The sequence below is a fragment of the Hoplias malabaricus genome, chromosome X1, assembly GCF_029633855.1.
Source record: "Hoplias malabaricus isolate fHopMal1 chromosome X1, fHopMal1.hap1, whole genome shotgun sequence".
Taxonomy (NCBI): Eukaryota; Metazoa; Chordata; class Actinopteri; order Characiformes; family Erythrinidae; genus Hoplias; species Hoplias malabaricus.
In genome coordinates, this window is record NC_089818.1 from 3,038,653 (window position 1) to 3,056,554 (window position 17,902).

A 17,902-nucleotide genomic window follows, 5' to 3' on the forward strand; every position below is an offset into this window, starting at 1 on the left:
TGATATTTGAGAACGTATTATTAAAAACAAATCTAATTAAATCTTACTGTAAATTTAGAGTGAATTGTTTCCTAGAGATTTGAACCAAATTTTTATGAAATTTGAGGATGAACCATTTTCCAAAGAATCCAACTGAATCGTGCTGAAATCTGAGAGTAAATCATTAGTAAAAAAAATTAAAAATAAAACGAATAACCCTAAGAAATAAAGAGTTAAAAAGACAGCAAACATGGCTACATTTGATTTAAGTGGAGAATTTTCTATATGATGAGGTTAACGGAATCCACCTGAAGTGACTGGGTCAATCTCACATCTAAGAGACATGAACTAAAGAACCCTGCACCACTTTTATATACATTTTATCCCCAGTCATTACAATTTGACCACCAGCTTCAGAGTGGTACGGGCTAGTACACGTTTCCTCACATGAAGTCAAGCATAGCCTCGTTTTGACCTGCTGCTAATGCAATGCCACTAGACAGTGTAATGAACTGGAGGCCAGACACTCGTGCCGGCTAGCACTGTGAGCAGACATGGAAGGTGGAAGGCCATACTACACAACCAGGCAGTCAATATTACTAGGACTCCAGACCTGTGGCTGAGGCATCACTGGGGATTGAATTAGCGACCTCTTGCTGATAGGGCCAATGCTTAGACAGCTGCACTACTCTGGACCCCCCTGACCCTCTACCTACAACGGGTCCAAAATCCTCAAAGCAAAATCTTGTCTTGAACAATTCTCCAATTAATTAACATCGATTTTCTGGATGTTGACTTGACTTTAATCTTTGTAAACTTGTAATCCTTGTAACTCTGAGAAAGTTAAACAGTAAAAAAATATCTGTGTAAACAATGTAAAAATAAAATAAAACATTTTGACAAATATAGAATTAATAAGTTAATAATGAATGGTTATCTATATGTCTTGTTATTTTCTCATTTACTGAAAAAGAAATGTTAAAGAAAATTAACATTTAAAAATAAAAAAAAGATCAAGTTAAAACAGCAATATTTTCTTACAATGTGGGTTTCTGTTTGCGTCTTGGTCCCTTGGTTTCAACCTGGTCGATCTGTACACCTTCAGTTTAAGGATGGAGACTGTCCAAATAATAATTGTGATGTAAATACACACTAAGCCTCCTATGACAAGCTAAATTCGTTTTAAAACATTACAGTAAAACACACACACAGTGCATTAGTGACTAATGGAGGAGACTGGTAAACATCTAGTAAATTTAAAGGAACATTATGCAACAGTTTTACCTTAAAATAACAGCTTCAGAATCACTGTGATGCTTCACTGACCTGTAATAGGGAGAATAGGGCCTCCATCTTTGCTACTCTGATCTGCAGACCACTGTTGAAGCTAACCCCTCCCTCCCTCCACCTTCCCAATGATTTCAGTAAATTACAGTAAAAATGAATTACACTAAAGGGCCCAAAGAGCAAAAGAAAAAAAAAAAAAATTAAAAAATAAAACCTTTTAAGTGTTCCTTTAAAGGAGTAGTTCACTGAAAAAGCTAATTTACACTTCTACCTTTAAGTCTACATTAACAAAAATGAAGATGGGTAACGCAGCCACTCATTACTATGTACATTAGCCTTATGTTCCAGTGTAATATTACAGCAGCTTGTTGCAGCTGGTTTACTATGCTTTGTGTAAATTAGATTTTTTTTTTTGTGAACCGTTCCATGCCAACTGCAAAATAGTTGGGTCAAACTGAAATGTCAAGTCAACCTTTAGTACATCTGTTTAAGAAGAAAGTACATAAAAACCCAGCAGCAATTTTGGCTTTCAGGGAGGTGCTCACATTCACTGAAATTTTAAATGCAGCAGCATCTTTCTCAACTCAAGAGACACACAAAAAAAAAGAAAACAAGAAAAAAAGAGGGACAATTGATTGTTGAGTTATGAATCAGTTCCATGAAAAAAGTACTGGATTGTACCTCATTGAGTACCTCAGTAGTTTGGTTTCAGTATTTGGTCCTGGTCAGTTAGCGGACTACTTTGGACAGGGTATTCCATGACAACTGAATTGCACTTGTTCATGTTTTCATATTAGTATTCAATCCAGATCCTACGCTATCAATTCTGAAACCAGAAATCCAGATTTTTTATAGTTTTCCGCTGGTTGCGGCTGGCCTGGACGGCCTGGCAGGCAGTGCAGTAATGCTCTGCCCAAAAGGAGGCAACATGTACGCTGTAGTCCCGCCTCCAGGCCATGTAGCGGCGATACTGAGCAGGGTGATGGTCCAGGTAGTTGAGGTATGAGGCGAGGGCTCGTGGCGATTTGAAGTCATGGACATGGATGAAGGCATCAGGCGGAAGGAATCGCTCGTAGTTCTCTCGTGGTGGACCCAGCACCACGGGCACGGCGCCGGCCTGCAGGGCGTTACGCCAAAGCTTCTCTGTGATGTAGTCTGTGTGGAGTGAATTCTCAAAAGCCAAGTAGAACTTATACCCAGAGATGGTCTGCAGGACGCTGTCGTTCACCAGACGAAGTGCCCTGCGTCCATAAACATCCACGTGAAGGTAACGACGAAGCTTCATGTAAAACTGCACTCTCTCCTGTTCTTCGCTCCAGTTGCTTATCACCCAGGCAACCAGTGCCCGGGTGTCATTGTTGTCACGCTGGTCATTGTTGTTACCATGGCGTCTGCCTTGAAGCTTCTTGGGAAAGTGATTGACATCTCCGTTGCCATGGTGATGACGCCTGAGGTACCCATAGGGCAAGAAGATGTCCGAGCCAAGGCGATAAGACATGGTGAGGTTGAAGACTCCGTTCAGACTGTCCAGCCATGGCGAGTGCGATGGAGACTCGAAATTCATCCAGATCCACTTCTGGCCTTCAGGGCGCGTAGAAGGAGGGAGCGCATCCTCCTTGGTCACCAGCTCACGGTGGTGCAAGATCACGGCATCTGCATGCGCATACTCACTCCTGTCTATCGTCAATGCGCACCCGGGCACGCCGTAGCTGGTCGCGCAGTCCGGGAGTGGGTGTGTGTTTCCAAATGGTGACCACCACACAAGGAGCAGGGTCACGTGTGGGTCCGCCTCCTGCGAGTCTGGGGCCTGCAAGTCCTGCAAATCTGAGCGTATGACTGGGGCAAGAGCATGCGGGAAGGCGAGCACGAGCAACACGAGCGCAGGTACAAGCGGTATAAGGATGCGCACACACTTCATGCGCAGCTTTCTCCTCACACACATGAAGAAAATGGCCATAAATACTCACACAGTGGAGTTGTTCACTTTCTGCCTCACTTCAGTCCCCAAACACTCACCACTGCTCTTCTAAAAGCCCCAAAGGCACTGTTAAAGCAACTCTAGGTAGTATTTTTACCTTAAAATTGCAGCTTCGATATCACTGTGATGCTTCACTGACCTGTAATAGGAAGGATAGAGCTAACGTCACAGCAGCTTCAGGCACAGCACTGCAGATACTGCACTATGTAATATGTTTTTTGATTTCAGGACAGTGCTGTAAAATTTAATTAGGCTTTTGAACTGTAAGGGGAGCCCAGGAGCAAAAATACCAAATCTTACCTAGTGTTGCTTTAATCCCTGAAGTCTTCTGCTTCTATTGTACTTTTCTATTGTACTTTTCTATAGTACTTCATCACTTTTTTCATTGCCATCATCTTCTGGATTTACATAAGTGAACCTGCCAGAGAATGTCCTCCCTTTCAGGCTTCACTCCTAATGAAACTAAACAGCTCATATCACCTGCCCCAATAACTGCCTACAGTGCACCTTAGTGCCCTACACTGACTGTTCCTCACTGTCTTCTTTATGTTTTTTGCCCCTTGGCCTCCTGTTTTATACCATCATTCCTGCACAGACTCTTCCATCTAGTCTTCTTCTCTTCACCTCTTTAGGACCCCTCACAGTGTCTTCCTCTCAGTCCTCCTCTTGTGACACTCCTTAAGCACCAGGTTTGCTCCAGTTGTGCCCCTTTAGTTCCCAGCACAGTCTCTTCCTCTTGAAAGTCCTCCTTTAATTCCAAAAACGTTGTATTCTTTCTCTTCTTCCCCCGAGATCCACGAAAAATGCCACCCACACACATACTCCTGCCCTCTCTTCACTCCTCCTCTGAATTAAAAACTCCTTCACTTCTCGACTCTCTCAGCACCTGCAGAACCAGTTCTCCCACTGCTGGGTACTTTCAGCCATCGTGTTCTCGCCCGTTACAGCTCACTTCTCCTTCACTGTCTCTCACTTGCTCCCTCTCGCTCTCTGTCTGTTTACTTTTCAAGCTGCCATCTACAAACCCCTCAACGTGGCAGCAGGCGCTGGAGCTGCAGCCCAAAGCCTCCTTTGTTTACTCTCCGCTCGGCCACAGAGAGAGAGAGAGAGAGAGAGAGAGAGAGAGAGAGAGAGAGAGAGAGAGGTTTCAGATCACTCCCAATAAGCCTGGGCCACAGCTAAAAACAAACACACTCAACCCTGGGCTCAGCTTAGGCTTAAAATCATTCTATCATTGATGATCTATCATTACTGGTGATCTGAATGCTACAAAGCCTTTAAGGAAACGAGCACTGAAAGGGAATCCTCTCATTTTCTATTTATATAAAGGAGTACATTCATTCATTCATTATCTGTAACCCTTATCCAATTCAGGGTCGCAGTGGGTCGAGAGCCTACCCGGAATCATTGGGCGCAAGGCGGGAATACATCCTGGAGGGGGCGCCAGTCCTTCAGAGGGCAACACACACACACTCACACAAACGTACAGACACACCAATACACCTAGCAATGTGTGTTTTTGGACTGTGGGAGAAAACCGGCGCACACGGAGGAAACCCACGCAGACACAGGGAGAACACACCACACTCCTCACAGACAGTCACCCGGAGGAAACCCACGCAGACACAGGGAGAACACACCACACTCCTCACAGACAGTCACCCGGAGGAAACCCACGCAGACACAGAGAGAACACAGTCACCCGGAGCAGGACTCGAACCCACAACCTCCAGGTCCCTGGAGCTGTGTGACTGCGACACTACCTGCTGCACAACAGTGCCGCCCTTATAAAGGAATATCGTGGTCAAAATAACTCTTAACCACAAAGTGGGGCGGCACAGTAGCACGACGAGTGGTGTCGCTGTCACCCAGCTCCAGGTTCATAGGGTTGTGCTTTCAATCCCCACCTTGGGTCACTGTCTGTGAGGAGATCGATGTGTTGTCGCGTTGTCTGCGCGGGTGTCCTCTGGTTGCTTCCAAGATACCCATTGGTGTGAGTGTGTGAGTTTTTATTAATTAATGTTTTTTAATATTAAACTAAACCAGGCTAGTTATTAAGAACAACACTTGAGGGAACAATGGTAAAGCAAATATAAAAAGATGAAAGAAGAAAATGCACAAAAAATGACAAACATTAAAAATGAAGAATAAAGTCAGTTAATGGTTAATCAGGTCCATAAAACATCCCTTATGTGATTCCTGAAGATCCAGCTGTGTGAAATGAAGCGGAGCTGTAAGAAGTGTTTGATTTAGGACTTTTAAGGTTGATGATAACGGAAGAGCAGGTGTTAGCAGGTTAGCAGATACTGACTGTATTAGGGTTTGTAATTACGATGGGGTCTGTCTTAGAAAAACTGAATTAATTAATAACCCAATATATATTGAGTCTAATATACATAATATAAGAGTCTAATAAATGAATAAATAAATTGTGTATATTACAATGGGTTATGTAAAGTGGGCCAAGAATAAAAAGAGCAGTGTTTTGTGATGCCCTGTCATGGACTGGTGCCCTGGTGCCACGGCGTGTTTCTGCCTTGCTTCCAATGATTCCAAGGATGACAAACCCTAAACAGGATGAGGGGATTAGAGTGGATGAATGAAATGAAGGGTAATAATACAGAGTTGTTCTCCAGTGGCTGCAGTAACAAACTGTGGAGGGCTTTGCATAAGATGCTGGAACACTCTTTTGAGGATTTGTGAGGCTTGACAGAATTCAGCCGCATAAACCTCAGTAAAGTCAGGTACTTATGTTGGACGACTAGTTCTTGATCGCAGACACCACTCTCTTTGGCAACTCTTCCCAAAAAGTACTGGACGGTCCAACGTTCCCATTTTTCCAAAGCCTAATGCTGGGATGTTTGAGGAAACATGTTTCATAGGCCCAATGTATTTCAATCTTTTCTGTCATAAGTTAAACATGTTTTAATGGCGTTTTTTTGTGTACTTTCACGGCTCAGATGCATGGAAGTTCAGAAGCTAGACAAAAGTGCCCCTGGTGTTTGACAAGTGAGTGCCAAATGACTGTGTTTTGTAGTTTCACATCTCTGGTGCCTCACGGGTTCCTCAAATCCACTATAAGCTCAATTGAGCACTTCTTTTTTGGACTGGAGGTGATAAAACACTGGAGCAGAATTGTTGTCCTTGAATAAAAGCCCTTAGAGCCCAACTCGTTCCAGTGACAGGAGGCTGTCAGTGGGCTTGCATTCCCCCTGAGGGCACATGCGCCGCACTCACAGAGAGTAACACACTCCTCTCTGTGTTTTTCCACTTCTAAACAATAGCCCCTCAGTACACGCTGGAGGAAATGTATTCCATCAACTCTCTCTGTGGTTGAGGGCAAAAGCTACACTTGTGAATTAAACATATACATTAACAAAGCTCACTCGCTCATGTTGAGAAACTGTTCCCTGAGGGGTTGTTATTTAGTGCTACCCATCAAACACACAGTGTCCTACTTGAATCTCTGTTTGTAGTTTCAAGGTTTTGTTTTTTGCCCCCTTTCTACTTCTTTATATCAATTTACTGCCTGTAAACCACAGTGAAATGATCTTAGCAGCTGTTAAATTGTGTATGAACATGTATCACTGTGTACAATTAAGCTACAAGCATACAAACTGCACTAAAAACACAACTATTTTATGTTAGTTCACTTTAATACATATTTACAGCCATTTATACAATAGATTCATTAGAGCATCATCATTTTTTAAAGATATAGTAGTCATAGGAAGATTAGTAATACATATATTAGTCAATTAAAGTGCCAGTAACAAATACATGCGTTGTCAGAAAGGATTAATGGCATTTGTTTGCCTTGTTCTCAGTTAATAGACCTTATGTTTGGTTATAAACCACCTTTAAAATCAAGGAACACATGATGTTTGAGAAAACAGAGGTGGAGACCTATATGAAAGAATACATACTAAATATTTACCCAAATTAATATTTTCAAAACCCTGACACTGGTGTAAATAAATGAGAAGGAACAGCACATAGCTTATTGTTTTCTCTGCTCTAACACATCATTCATTTCACAGTTGACTGCCGGCTCGTCGAAGCTGATAAATAGAACGAGGTGTGTTTCATAAGGAACTATGCCGTGCAAATATTTATCCAGAACCAAAAGAATCTGACCCATTGTAAAGACCTATTTTAGTCTTAAAGGAGCAATCAGTCATTTTGAGCACCTTAAACAAGCAACCAATAGCAGACACTTCACGCTTCAAAGAACAGTTACGCCTCTTGGGGGCCACCATGATTTTAAAACAGGTTTCGGACAGAATCACTGAGATCATTAGGTGCCATTATAAAATGTTTGAGTGTGCGGTGTAAGGTTCAAACCAAAATTCTCCACATGAAATAATAAAGCAGGAAGTCAAGCAAGTGAAGAAACACCAGTAAGGTCAGTAAATGTTGTTACATGGCTCGGTCATTTCGAACAGGTTGTAATTGGCGCTGGTTCTGAGAGCAATATCAAAGGCCCTTTCCCCAGCGCTGTTCCTCATTTCTACCTGGAGGGAGCGCTGTGACAGCAGCAGTTCCAAAGTTTGAGCTGCAGCAGGGTTTCCGGCAGCCAGTTGCAGGGCTGTGAGACCACCGCTCGTCATTTCGTTGACCCTCGCCCCTCGACGCAGTAAACAGGATGCCATGGCAGTGTGCCCCCAGCGGGAGGCGCTGTGGAGCGGTGTCCAGCCATCCACTGTCCTTGCGTGAAGCTCTGCCCCTGCATCCAGGAGAACTGAGGCCATGGAGAGATGACCGTTGTATGCTGCACGGTGGAGAGGAGTGTAACGGTCGTCATCACGGCAGTTCACCAGGGAGGCGTCTGTGTCCAGGAGGCGCTTCACTGTGGACAACTAAGGGATATAAATAATTCAATTAGATCAGCATCATTATTAGAGTTGGACAAACGGACAGGGAGTCATTATTAATCAGCAGCAACACAGCTCCAGGGACCTGGAGGTTGTGGGTTCAAGTCCCGCTCCGGGTGACCGTCTGTGAGGAGTGTGGTGTGTTCTCCCTGTGTCTGTGTGGGTTTCCTCCGGGTGACCGTCTGTGAGGAGTGTGGTGTGTTCTCCCTGTGTCTGCGTGGGTTTCCTCCGGGTGACTGTCTGTGAGGAGTGTGGTGTGTTCTTCCTGTGTCCGCGTGGGTTTCCTCAGGGTGACTGTCTGTGAGGAGTGTGGTGTGTTCTCCCTGTGTCCGCGTGGGTTTCCTCCGGGTGCTCCGGCTTCCCCCCACACTCCAAAAACACACGTTGGTAGGTGGATTGGAGACTCAAAAGTGTCCGTAGGTGTGAGTGAATGTGTGTGTTGCCCTGTGAAGGACTGGCGCCCCCTCCAGGGTATATTCCCGCCTTGCGCCCAATGATTCCAGGTAGGCTCTGGACCCACCGCGACCCTGAACTGGATAAGCGCTTACAGATAATGAATGAATGAATAAATTATATTGAATATCTGTTGTTGTTGTTAGCATTTGGATTACGTTCAATTGCACAACATAAACCGAGTAAAAACCTGCACATAATCTCATCAGAAGAATTTAAACACAGCGCAGCAGGTTTCAATTTGTGCCGTTTTGCTTAGTTCTCTTCCTTTGCTGTTTCTTTTTTGTCCACTCTCATTCTCTCACCTAACCTTAACCCTAACCCTAGCTTTAAAAGTTGCGTCTGGATCTTGTCAGTGAACTATGAGGGTGAAAAACCAAAAACTAAACTAATTCATTTTTCTACATTAACCATAATCAAGGTAAAATGTTCCATTAATTGTGATATTGATTGCAGTCATATTGCCCAGCACTAGCTCTGGACATGTCTATTTTACACAGATTAACCCTTCCTCTGCTCACATAAACATGTCTCTGGCTCCGTGAGATGCTCAGATGGGGGCACGGTAAAATTCTAATGAGACGGCACTCGACGAGGAATTGGAGCTGAATCAGAACGACTGGTTTATCTCATATTTTCAACTTGGACACCCCTCATAAAACTGCCTTGTTTGCCCTGTGTGTTGGTAGACTGCATGTTCACACATGTGTACATACAAAGCACTGGACAAAGGAGATTTTCATAATATGTCTCCTTTAAGGTGCTCAGATATCCATCTTTGGAGTTGAAAGAGTGAATGAAATGAGATACTGGAACACTGATACCTGAGCCACAGCTCACCATGCTCAAACACAAGCAATGTCTACAGTGCCCCGCTGCATGTAGAGAACCCAACTTACGTCTAAGACACAGGAACACTCTTCCCTCCAATAATCCAACAGGGCAACTCTTACTCCACTTAAATATACACTTAAAAAGTTTTTAAACATATGGGGAAATGTGTGGACTGGGCCTCATGTACAGAGGGGTAGCTATGTATTTCTTTGAAGAACTGAAAGCAAGTCAATGGAAGCAACACTAGACTTATTACATACATAAACATCTAACATGGTTCAGTTTAAAATTAATTCATAACATCATTTATTTATCTTCTCTGTTGCTCATAAACATTTACATAAACTTGTAAATGTCACTTAACAGTGAATAAAAATAAAACTAAATGAACAAGTCTGTGATGTGAGTCGTGAATGGACCCAGGACTTGAGGGAATCTCATAAAGTGAGAAGTAAGTAGGCGTTTGTAATAAAGTGGTGAGAAATAGATTCCATGCCATTCCAGTATCTGCATTTATATATATAAATATATATATATAACAGTAAACATGAACTTACTGAACTGTGCCCAGACATGATGAAAAGCAGCCTTTAAGTTTCAGTCTTTTTTTTTTTTTCATAAACACTCACAGGCGGCACAGTGGCGCAGAAGGTAGTACCGCAGTCACACAGCTCCAGGGATCTGGAGGTTGTGGGTTTGATTCCCGCTCCGGGTGACTGTCTGTGAGGAGTGTGGTGTGTTCTCTCTGTGTCTGCGTGGGTTTCCTCCGGGTGACTGTCTGTGAGGAGTGTGGTGTGTTCTCTCTGTGTCTGCGTGGGTTTCCTCCGGGTGACTGTCTGTGAGGAGTGTGGTGTGTTCTCTCTGTGTCTGCGTGGGTTTCCTCCGGGTGACTGTCTGTGAGGAGTGTGGTGTGTTCTCTCTGTGTCTGCGTGGGTTTCCTCCGGGTGACTGTCTGTGAGGAGTGTGGTGTGTTCTCTCTGTGTCTGCGTGGGTTTCCTCCGGGTGACTGTCTGTGAGGAGTGTGGTGTGTTCTCTCTGTGTCTGCGTGGGTTTCCTCCAGGTGACTGTCTGTGAGGAGTGTGGTGTGTTCTCTCTGTGTCTGCGTGGGTTTCCTCCGGGTGACTGTCTGTGAGGAGTGTGGTGTGTTCTCTCTGTGTCTGCGTGGGTTTCCTCCGGGTGACTGTCTGTGAGGAGTGTGGTGTGTTCTCTCTGTGTCTGCGTGGGTTTCCTCCCGGTGACTGTCTGTGAGGAGTGTGGTGTGTTCTCCCTGTGTCTGCGTGGGTTTCCTCCGGGTGACTGTCTGTGAGGAGTGTGGTGTGTTCTCTCTGTGTCTGCGTGGGTTTCCTCCGGGTGACTGTCTGTGAGGAGTGTGGTGTGTTCTCTCTGTGTCTGCGTGGGTTTCCTCCGGGTGACTGTCTGTGAGGAGTGTGGTGTGTTCTCTCTGTGTCTGCGTGGGTTTCCTCCGGGTGACTGTCTGTGAGGAGTGTGGTGTGTTCTCTCTGTGTCTGCGTGGGTTTCCTCCGGGTGACTGTCTGTGAGGAGTGTGGTGTGTTCTCCCTGTGTCTGCGTGGGTTTCCTCCGGGTGACTGTCTGTGAGGAGTGTGGTGTGTTCTCTCTGTGTCTGCGTGGGTTTCCTCCGGGTGACTGTCTGTGAGGAGTGTGGTGTGTTCTCTCTGTGTCTGCGTGGGTTTCCTCCGGGTGACTGTCTGTGAGGAGTGTGGTGTGTTCTCCCTGTGTCTGTGTGGGTTTCCTCCGGGTGACTGTCTGTGAGGAGTGTGGTGTGTTCTCCCTGTGTCTGCGTGGGTTTCCTCCGGGTGACTGTCTGTGAGGAGTGTGGTGTGTTCTCCCTGTGTCTGCGTGGGTTTCCTCCGGGTGACTGTCTGTGAGGAGTGTGGTGTGTTCTCCCTGTGTCTGCGTGGGTTTCCTCCGGGTGACTGTCTGTGAGGAGTGTGGTGTGTTCTCCCTGTGTCTGCGTGGGTTTCCTCCGGGTGACTGTCTGTGAGGAGTGTGGTGTGTTCTCCCTGTGTCTGCGTGGGTTTCCTCCGGGTGACTGTCTGTGAGGAGTGTGGTGTGTTCTCCCTGTGTCTGCGTGGGTTTCCTCCGGGTGACTGTCTGTGAGGAGTGTGGTGTGTTCTCCCTGTGTCTGCGTGGGTTTCCTCCGGGTGACTGTCTGTGAGGAGTGTGGTGTGTTCTCCCTGTGTCTGCGTGGGTTTCCTCCGGGTGACTGTCTGTGAGGAGTGTGGTGTGTTCTCTCTGTGTCTGCGTGGGTTTCCTCCGGGTGACTGTCTGTGAGGAGTGTGGTGTGTTCTCTCTGTGTCTGCATGGGTTTCCTCCGGGTGACTGTCTGTGAGGAGTGTTGTGTGTTCTCCCTGTGTCTGCGTGGGTTTCCTCCGGGTGACTGTCTGTGAGGAGTGTGGTGTGTTCTCTCTGTGTCTGCGTGGGTTTCCTCCGGGTGACTGTCTGTGAGGAGTGTGGTGTGTTCTCCCTGTGTCTGCGTGGGTTTCCTCCGGGTGACTGTCTGTGAGGAGTGTGGTGTGTTCTCTCTGTGTCTGCGTGGGTTTCCTCCGGGTGACTGTCTGTGAGGAGTGTGGTGTGTTCTCCCTGTGTCTGCGTGGGTTTCCTCCGGGTGACTGTCTGTGAGGAGTGTGGTGTGTTCTCTCTGTGTCTGCGTGGGTTTCCTCCGGGTGACTGTCTGTGAGGAGTGTGGTGTGTTCTCCCTGTGTCTGCGTGGGTTTCCTCCGGGTGACTGTCTGTGAGGAGTGTGGTGTGTTCTCTCTGTGTCTGCGTGGGTTTCCTCCGGGTGACTGTCTGTGAGGAGTGTGGTGTGTTCTCTCTGTGTCTGCGTGGGTTTCCTCCGGGTGACTGTCTGTGAGGAGTGTGGTGTGTTCTCTCTGTGTCTGCGTGGGTTTCCTCCGGGTGACTGTCTGTGAGGAGTGTGGTGTGTTCTCCCTGTGTCTGCGTGGGTTTCCTCCGGGTGACTGTCTGTGAGGAGTGTGGTGTGTTCTCTCTGTGTCTGCGTGGGTTTCCTCCGGGTGACTGTCTGTGAGGAGTGTGGTGTGTTCTCCCTGTGTCTGCGTGGGTTTCCTCCGGGTGACTGTCTGTGAGGAGTGTGGTGTGTTCTCTCTGTGTCTGCGTGGGTTTCCTCCGGGTGACTGTCTGTGAGGAGTGTGGTGTGTTCTCCCTGTGTCTGCGTGGGTTTCCTCCGGGTGACTGTCTGTGAGGAGTGTGGTGTGTTCTCTCTGTGTCTGCGTGGGTTTCCTCCGGGTGACTGTCTGTGAGGAGTGTGGTGTGTTCTCCCTGTGTCTGCGTGGGTTTCCTCCGGGTGACTGTCTGTGAGGAGTGTGGTGTGTTCTCCCTGTGTCTGCGTGGGTTTCCTCCGGGTGACTGTCTGTGAGGAGTGTGGTGTGTTCTCCCTGTGTCTGCGTGGGTTTCCTCCGGGTGACTGTCTGTGAGGAGTGTGGTGTGTTCTCCCTGTGTCTGCGTGGGTTTCCTCCGGGTGACTGTCTGTGAGGAGTGTGGTGTGTTCTCCCTGTGTCTGCGTGGGTTTCCTCCGGGTGACTGTCTGTGAGGAGTGTGGTGTGTTCTCTCTGTGTCTGCGTGGGTTTCCTCCGGGTGACTGTCTGTGAGGAGTGTGGTGTGTTCTCTCTGTGTCTGCATGGGTTTCCTCCGGGTGACTGTCTGTGAGGAGTGTTGTGTGTTCTCCCTGTGTCTGCGTGGGTTTCCTCCGGGTGACTGTCTGTGAGGAGTGTGGTGTGTTCTCTCTGTGTCTGCGTGGGTTTCCTCCGGGTGACTGTCTGTGAGGAGTGTGGTGTGTTCTCCCTGTGTCTGCGTGGGTTTCCTCCGGGTGACTGTCTGTGAGGAGTGTGGTGTGTTCTCTCTGTGTCTGCGTGGGTTTCCTCCGGGTGACTGTCTGTGAGGAGTGTGGTGTGTTCTCCCTGTGTCTGCGTGGGTTTCCTCCGGGTGACTGTCTGTGAGGAGTGTGGTGTGTTCTCTCTGTGTCTGCGTGGGTTTCCTCCGGGTGACTGTCTGTGAGGAGTGTGGTGTGTTCTCCCTGTGTCTGCGTGGGTTTCCTCCGGGTGACTGTCTGTGAGGAGTGTGGTGTGTTCTCTCTGTGTCTGCGTGGGTTTCCTCCGGGTGACTGTCTGTGAGGAGTGTGGTGTGTTCTCTCTGTGTCTGCGTGGGTTTCCTCCGGGTGACTGTCTGTGAGGAGTGTGGTGTGTTCTCTCTGTGTCTGCGTGGGTTTCCTCCGGGTGACTGTCTGTGAGGAGTGTGGTGTGTTCTCCCTGTGTCTGCGTGGGTTTCCTCCGGGTGACTGTCTGTGAGGAGTGTGGTGTGTTCTCTCTGTGTCTGGGTGGGTTTCCTCCGGGTGACTGTCTGTGAGGAGTGTGGTGTGTTCTCCCTGTGTCTGCGTGGGTTTCCTCCGGGTGACTGTCTGTGAGGAGTGTGGTGTGTTCTCTCTGTGTCTGCGTGGGTTTCCTCCGGGTGACTGTCTGTGAGGAGTGTGGTGTGTTCTCCCTGTGTCTGCGTGGGTTTCCTCCGGGTGACTGTCTGTGAGGAGTGTGGTGTGTTCTCTCTGTGTCTGCGTGGGTTTCCTCCGGGTGACTGTCTGTGAGGAGTGTGGTGTGTTCTCTCTGTGTCTGCGTGGGTTTCCTCCGGGTGACTGTCTGTGAGGAGTGTGGTGTGTTCTCCCTGTGTCTGTGTGGTTTTCCTCCGCTTTCCTCCCACAGTCCAAAAACACACGTTGGTAGGTGGATTGGTGACTCAAAAGTGTCTGTAGGTGTGAGTGTGTGTGTGTTGCCCTGTGAAGGACTGGCGCCCCCTCCAGGGTGTATTCCCGCCTTGCGCCCAATGATTCCAGGTAGGCTCTAGACCCACCGCGACCCTGAACTGGATAAGCGCTTATAGATAATGGATGGATGGAAACACTCTCACACTCCTTTTCTGTCTCTACTCTAGATTTTAGAAGTTTTAAAGATCTTATCTGAGAAGCTTGAGAGATTTGCTGGAACTTGATGGCATTTAACATAATGAAAGTTGCCCTTTTCTTCACAAATTAAACATAACAGCTTCATTTTGCATCAAGACATGCCTTTACAGCAAGGAAAAATCACAGGCCCAACACCTCAGAATAGATTCTCTTAATCCAAAATTAATGGCATTGTTTTTATTAAGTTTTTATGCATTGTGGGGACATTATATAGAAACCTCTTCATTGTATGGACACATAGCTATACATTACCCATAATTACTAACCCTAACATATAACCCAAAAAGGAATGGAGTAGTTTCATTGTCAGCAAAGATGTCAGCGAGATCAGTATTGGATACAATGCCGTGAATGATTAAGGCCAGGGAAACTGAAAGGTTTTATGATGAATTTCAACCTGAATTTGACAGCGTGTCGGGAGCACTGCTCAGCGTGTCGTGGGCACCGCTCAGCGTGTCGGGAGCACCGCTCAGCGTGTCGTGGGCACCGCTCAGCGTGTCGTGGGCACCGCTCAGCATGTCGGGAGCACCGCTCAGCATGTCGGGAGCACCGCTCAGCATGTCGGGAGCACCGCTCAGCATGTCGTGGGCACCGCTCAGCATGTCGGGAGCACCGCTCAGCGTCTCGTGGGCACCGCTCAGCGTGTCGTGGGCACCGCTCAGCGTGTCGTGGGCACCGCTCAGCGTGTCGTGGGCACCGCTCAGCGTGTCGGGAGCACCGCTCAGTAAGTCGTGAGCACCGCTCAGTAAGTCGTGAGAACCGCTTAGTATGTCGTATGCACCACTTAGTAGAGACATAAAGGTTATTCCATGTTAGAAAATAAAGCCACACGCCTCTAAATATTTAGCCTGATGATCTGTACTCTCCCAAAATAATGTGATGTGACTTTAAACAGTTAAATAGGTCTTCGTCAATGATGGGGGCGCTACAGCACATCCTCTCCTTCCCTGCCATGTTGCCAGACAAAGAAACAAAGTGGTGCTCACGACATACTAAGTGGTGCTTGCGAGATTTTTCGCTAAAAAGAAATTCGCACCATGTCCCTTCAGGGGCTCCGTACAATGGGCAATATTGATATCAGAAAAATTACTGAAGTTCATATATTTATTCATATATTTCATATATTTTATGATGAGAGCTACAAAAGGCAGAATATTCTGGAGAAACTCTATCCAAGAGTCAGAATAGACTCCATGGCCTGTAATAACAAGAACCGTAATTAATTTATTTACATTAACGAGTCCAGCATGTGGGGCGGCACGGTGGCGCAGCAGGTAGTGTCGCAGTCACACAGCTCCAGGGGCCTGGAGGTTGTGGGTTCGATTCCAGCTCCGGGTGACTGTCTGTGAGGAGTTGGTGTGTTCTCCCCGTGTCCGCGTGGGTTTCCTCCGGGTGCTCCGGTTTCCTCCCACAGTCCAAAAACACACGTTGCAGGTGTGCAGGATTGGCGGCTCAAAAGTGTCCGTAGGTGTGAGTGAGTGAATGTGTGTGTGTGTCTGTGTTGCCCTGTGAAGGACTGGCGTCCCCTCCAGGGTGTATTCCCGCCTTGCGCCCAATGATTCCAGGTAGGCTCTGGACCCTAAATTGGATAAGCGGTTACAGATAATGGATGGATGGATGGATGGAGTCCAGCATGTGGTCACCAAAATGAACACAAGTCCCCAAAAAATGTTTGTGTAAACCAGTAAAACCTGGCCCACACACACACACACACAGTATGAAGGGCCGTAACCTTTTAAAATTCAACACATTTCAGTCGTTGATACATATTAACTTTAGTTTAAAATGAAATGCTTCAGTGCAGAAAAACTACACCCGAGATGAAGGAAAACTTCAGTAAACGTAACTTTTTAATAAACCTCCACATTAAATCAAGTCACAATACCCTAAGTCTTTCTGACCTCAGTGCTACCAACCCACTGACACAGTTCAGTTCAGAACGGACACGATAATAACCTTAATGACCAGCTGGATATTAAAAATGAAAGATTTTTGCCGGAGGGGACCTTGGAGACTTTTCCACTGCACTTCAGTGAACTCTATTTTCAGGCAGATCACATCAGAGCTCTCTCAGCAGGACCACCCCACACACACCCACACACAAATTGAGAGAAATGTGAAAGAAATTAACAGCTGCTTATTCTATTCCCTTATTCCTGCACACACACACACACACACACACACACACACAAGCAGATGTGTGTGCGCACACGCAGCATTAAAAGTTTTAATGTTTTCAAACATCAGGCAAATACCCTTCAGGTAAAGCATGTAACTCAATTTTGAGACTGAACTTTGGATGTGTGTCAAAAGATGCCTACACATATTTAAAAGAAATCAAAGTGAGAAAACTGGAATATTCATTTTAAGGTCGGAACTGCTTAAAGGGGCAAATCCTCCAAGTACACAACTTCCTACACCATCTGGAAACAGCCAGTGAAAGGTCTTCCGGCAGTGCAACTTCATTTCAGGCAGCATTTTAGGAAAATTTGCATCAAATAAATGGACTCTCTGCAGATGTATGCATTTTACACTGCGTAAGAAGATATAGATCCCTTACTCTGTTCCTTTCTGCAGCCCAAAGCATGAGCTCCGCTGGATTGCTTTCCAATCTGAGCTCCTGCTGCTTGTACCACTCCTCACTGTGATGGCCTTCATCTTTATCATCATCTTCGCCCTCTTCATCCTCCCAGGCACTCTCTGTCCCAATGGGTATCATATGACCGTGAGACTCCAGCAGCTCCAGCTGGTTAAATCCTTCCGGAAACTCCATCTCCTGTTAAACACTTACAGAGACTTTGTTTGAGAGGGAGGAATCAAATCATAATGAATATTAGATTGTCTCCTAAAAATGCTATATTCATGCTTATTACATATGAGACTCTGGATAAAGTATTAATAAAAACCTAACAGGATTCTGAATATATATCGGTCAATGAGATAGATATTTTTTTCTTAATTTTACAATTACAGACAGTAGACCATTTATTGCTCTGCATACATTGTTAGCCACATTGCACCCTGATCTTCAATGGTTAAGACCACCAAAGAGTTTTTTTTTTTTGGTGCTCACTATTGTGAACATGGCTTGTGATGGTGTGTAGGTGTGAGTTTTGATAGTACGAATTAAACAACACCCTGCTGCTGGTGTTCTTAAACAGTGTCAACTCACTGTCCACTCTAATAGACAGGCCTGCCACATTGTAGATGCAAAATCAAGAGCCACTAGCTCATTTAATGCTGTGGTGGTCCTTGTATTAAATGTATTTATGGGTCTTGTATTAAACACAATAATAGAGCTTAATTTGCAGAATAACACTCACCACTCTTCAGTGCAGCAAGCAGAGAAAATCTACGCAGCCAGAAACATGGGTTTAGTCTCAAATTGCGCCATATGCCCTACTTAGTGCACTACAATATACAATCGAAAGACATCTCCGTACAATTAATGCATTGTATATCGATTATATAGCCATGTAAACATTTACTAAGTTACCGGATTCTTTAGCG

The 17,902-nt window shown here is 46.7% G+C and overlaps 2 protein-coding genes across 6 annotated transcripts; both read right to left on the reverse strand.

Moving 5' to 3' along the window:
- Positions 1-2,086: 2,086 nt before the first annotated feature.
- LOC136676055 (alpha-(1,3)-fucosyltransferase 4-like) lies at positions 2,087-3,223 on the reverse strand. The gene has a single exon (XM_066652907.1). The coding sequence runs from the start codon at positions 3,221-3,223 to the stop codon at positions 2,087-2,089; it is 1,137 nt and encodes a 378-aa protein (XP_066509004.1).
- A 3,674-nt stretch (positions 3,224-6,897) lies between these two features.
- Positions 6,898-17,842, reverse strand: LOC136675864 (ankyrin repeat domain-containing protein 49-like). 5 transcript variants are annotated; one of them, XM_066652649.1, is made up of 3 exons: positions 17,716-17,842; positions 16,953-17,188; positions 6,898-8,103 (listed from the first exon to the last, which is right to left on the reverse strand). In XM_066652649.1, the coding sequence occupies exons 2-3, from the start codon at positions 17,163-17,165 to the stop codon at positions 7,651-7,653; spliced, it is 666 nt and encodes a 221-aa protein (XP_066508746.1). In that variant the 5' UTR covers positions 17,166-17,188; positions 17,716-17,842; the 3' UTR covers positions 6,898-7,650. The 5 variants fall into 5 exon arrangements, with proteins under 5 accessions (XP_066508746.1, XP_066508747.1, XP_066508750.1 ...); XM_066652650.1 differs by having other exon boundaries at positions 16,953-17,178; positions 17,716-17,786; XM_066652653.1 differs by having other exon boundaries at positions 16,953-17,168; positions 17,716-17,756.
- Between the last annotated feature and the right edge of the window lie 60 nt (positions 17,843-17,902).

Excerpts from the sequence above, each read along its gene's own strand:
- LOC136676055 (XM_066652907.1), bottom strand. The coding sequence starts at position 3,223 with ATGGCCATTTTCTTCATGTGTGTGAGGAGAAAGCTGCGCATGAAGTGT.
- LOC136675864 (XM_066652649.1), bottom strand. The coding sequence starts at position 17,165 with ATGGAGTTTCCGGAAGGATTTAACCAGCTGGAGCTGCTGGAGTCTCAC. Across the intron at positions 8,104-16,952 it reads GGGCTGCAGAAAGGAACAGA|TTGTCCACAGTGAAGCGCCT; the intron begins GTAAGGGATCTA and ends TATATCCCTTAG.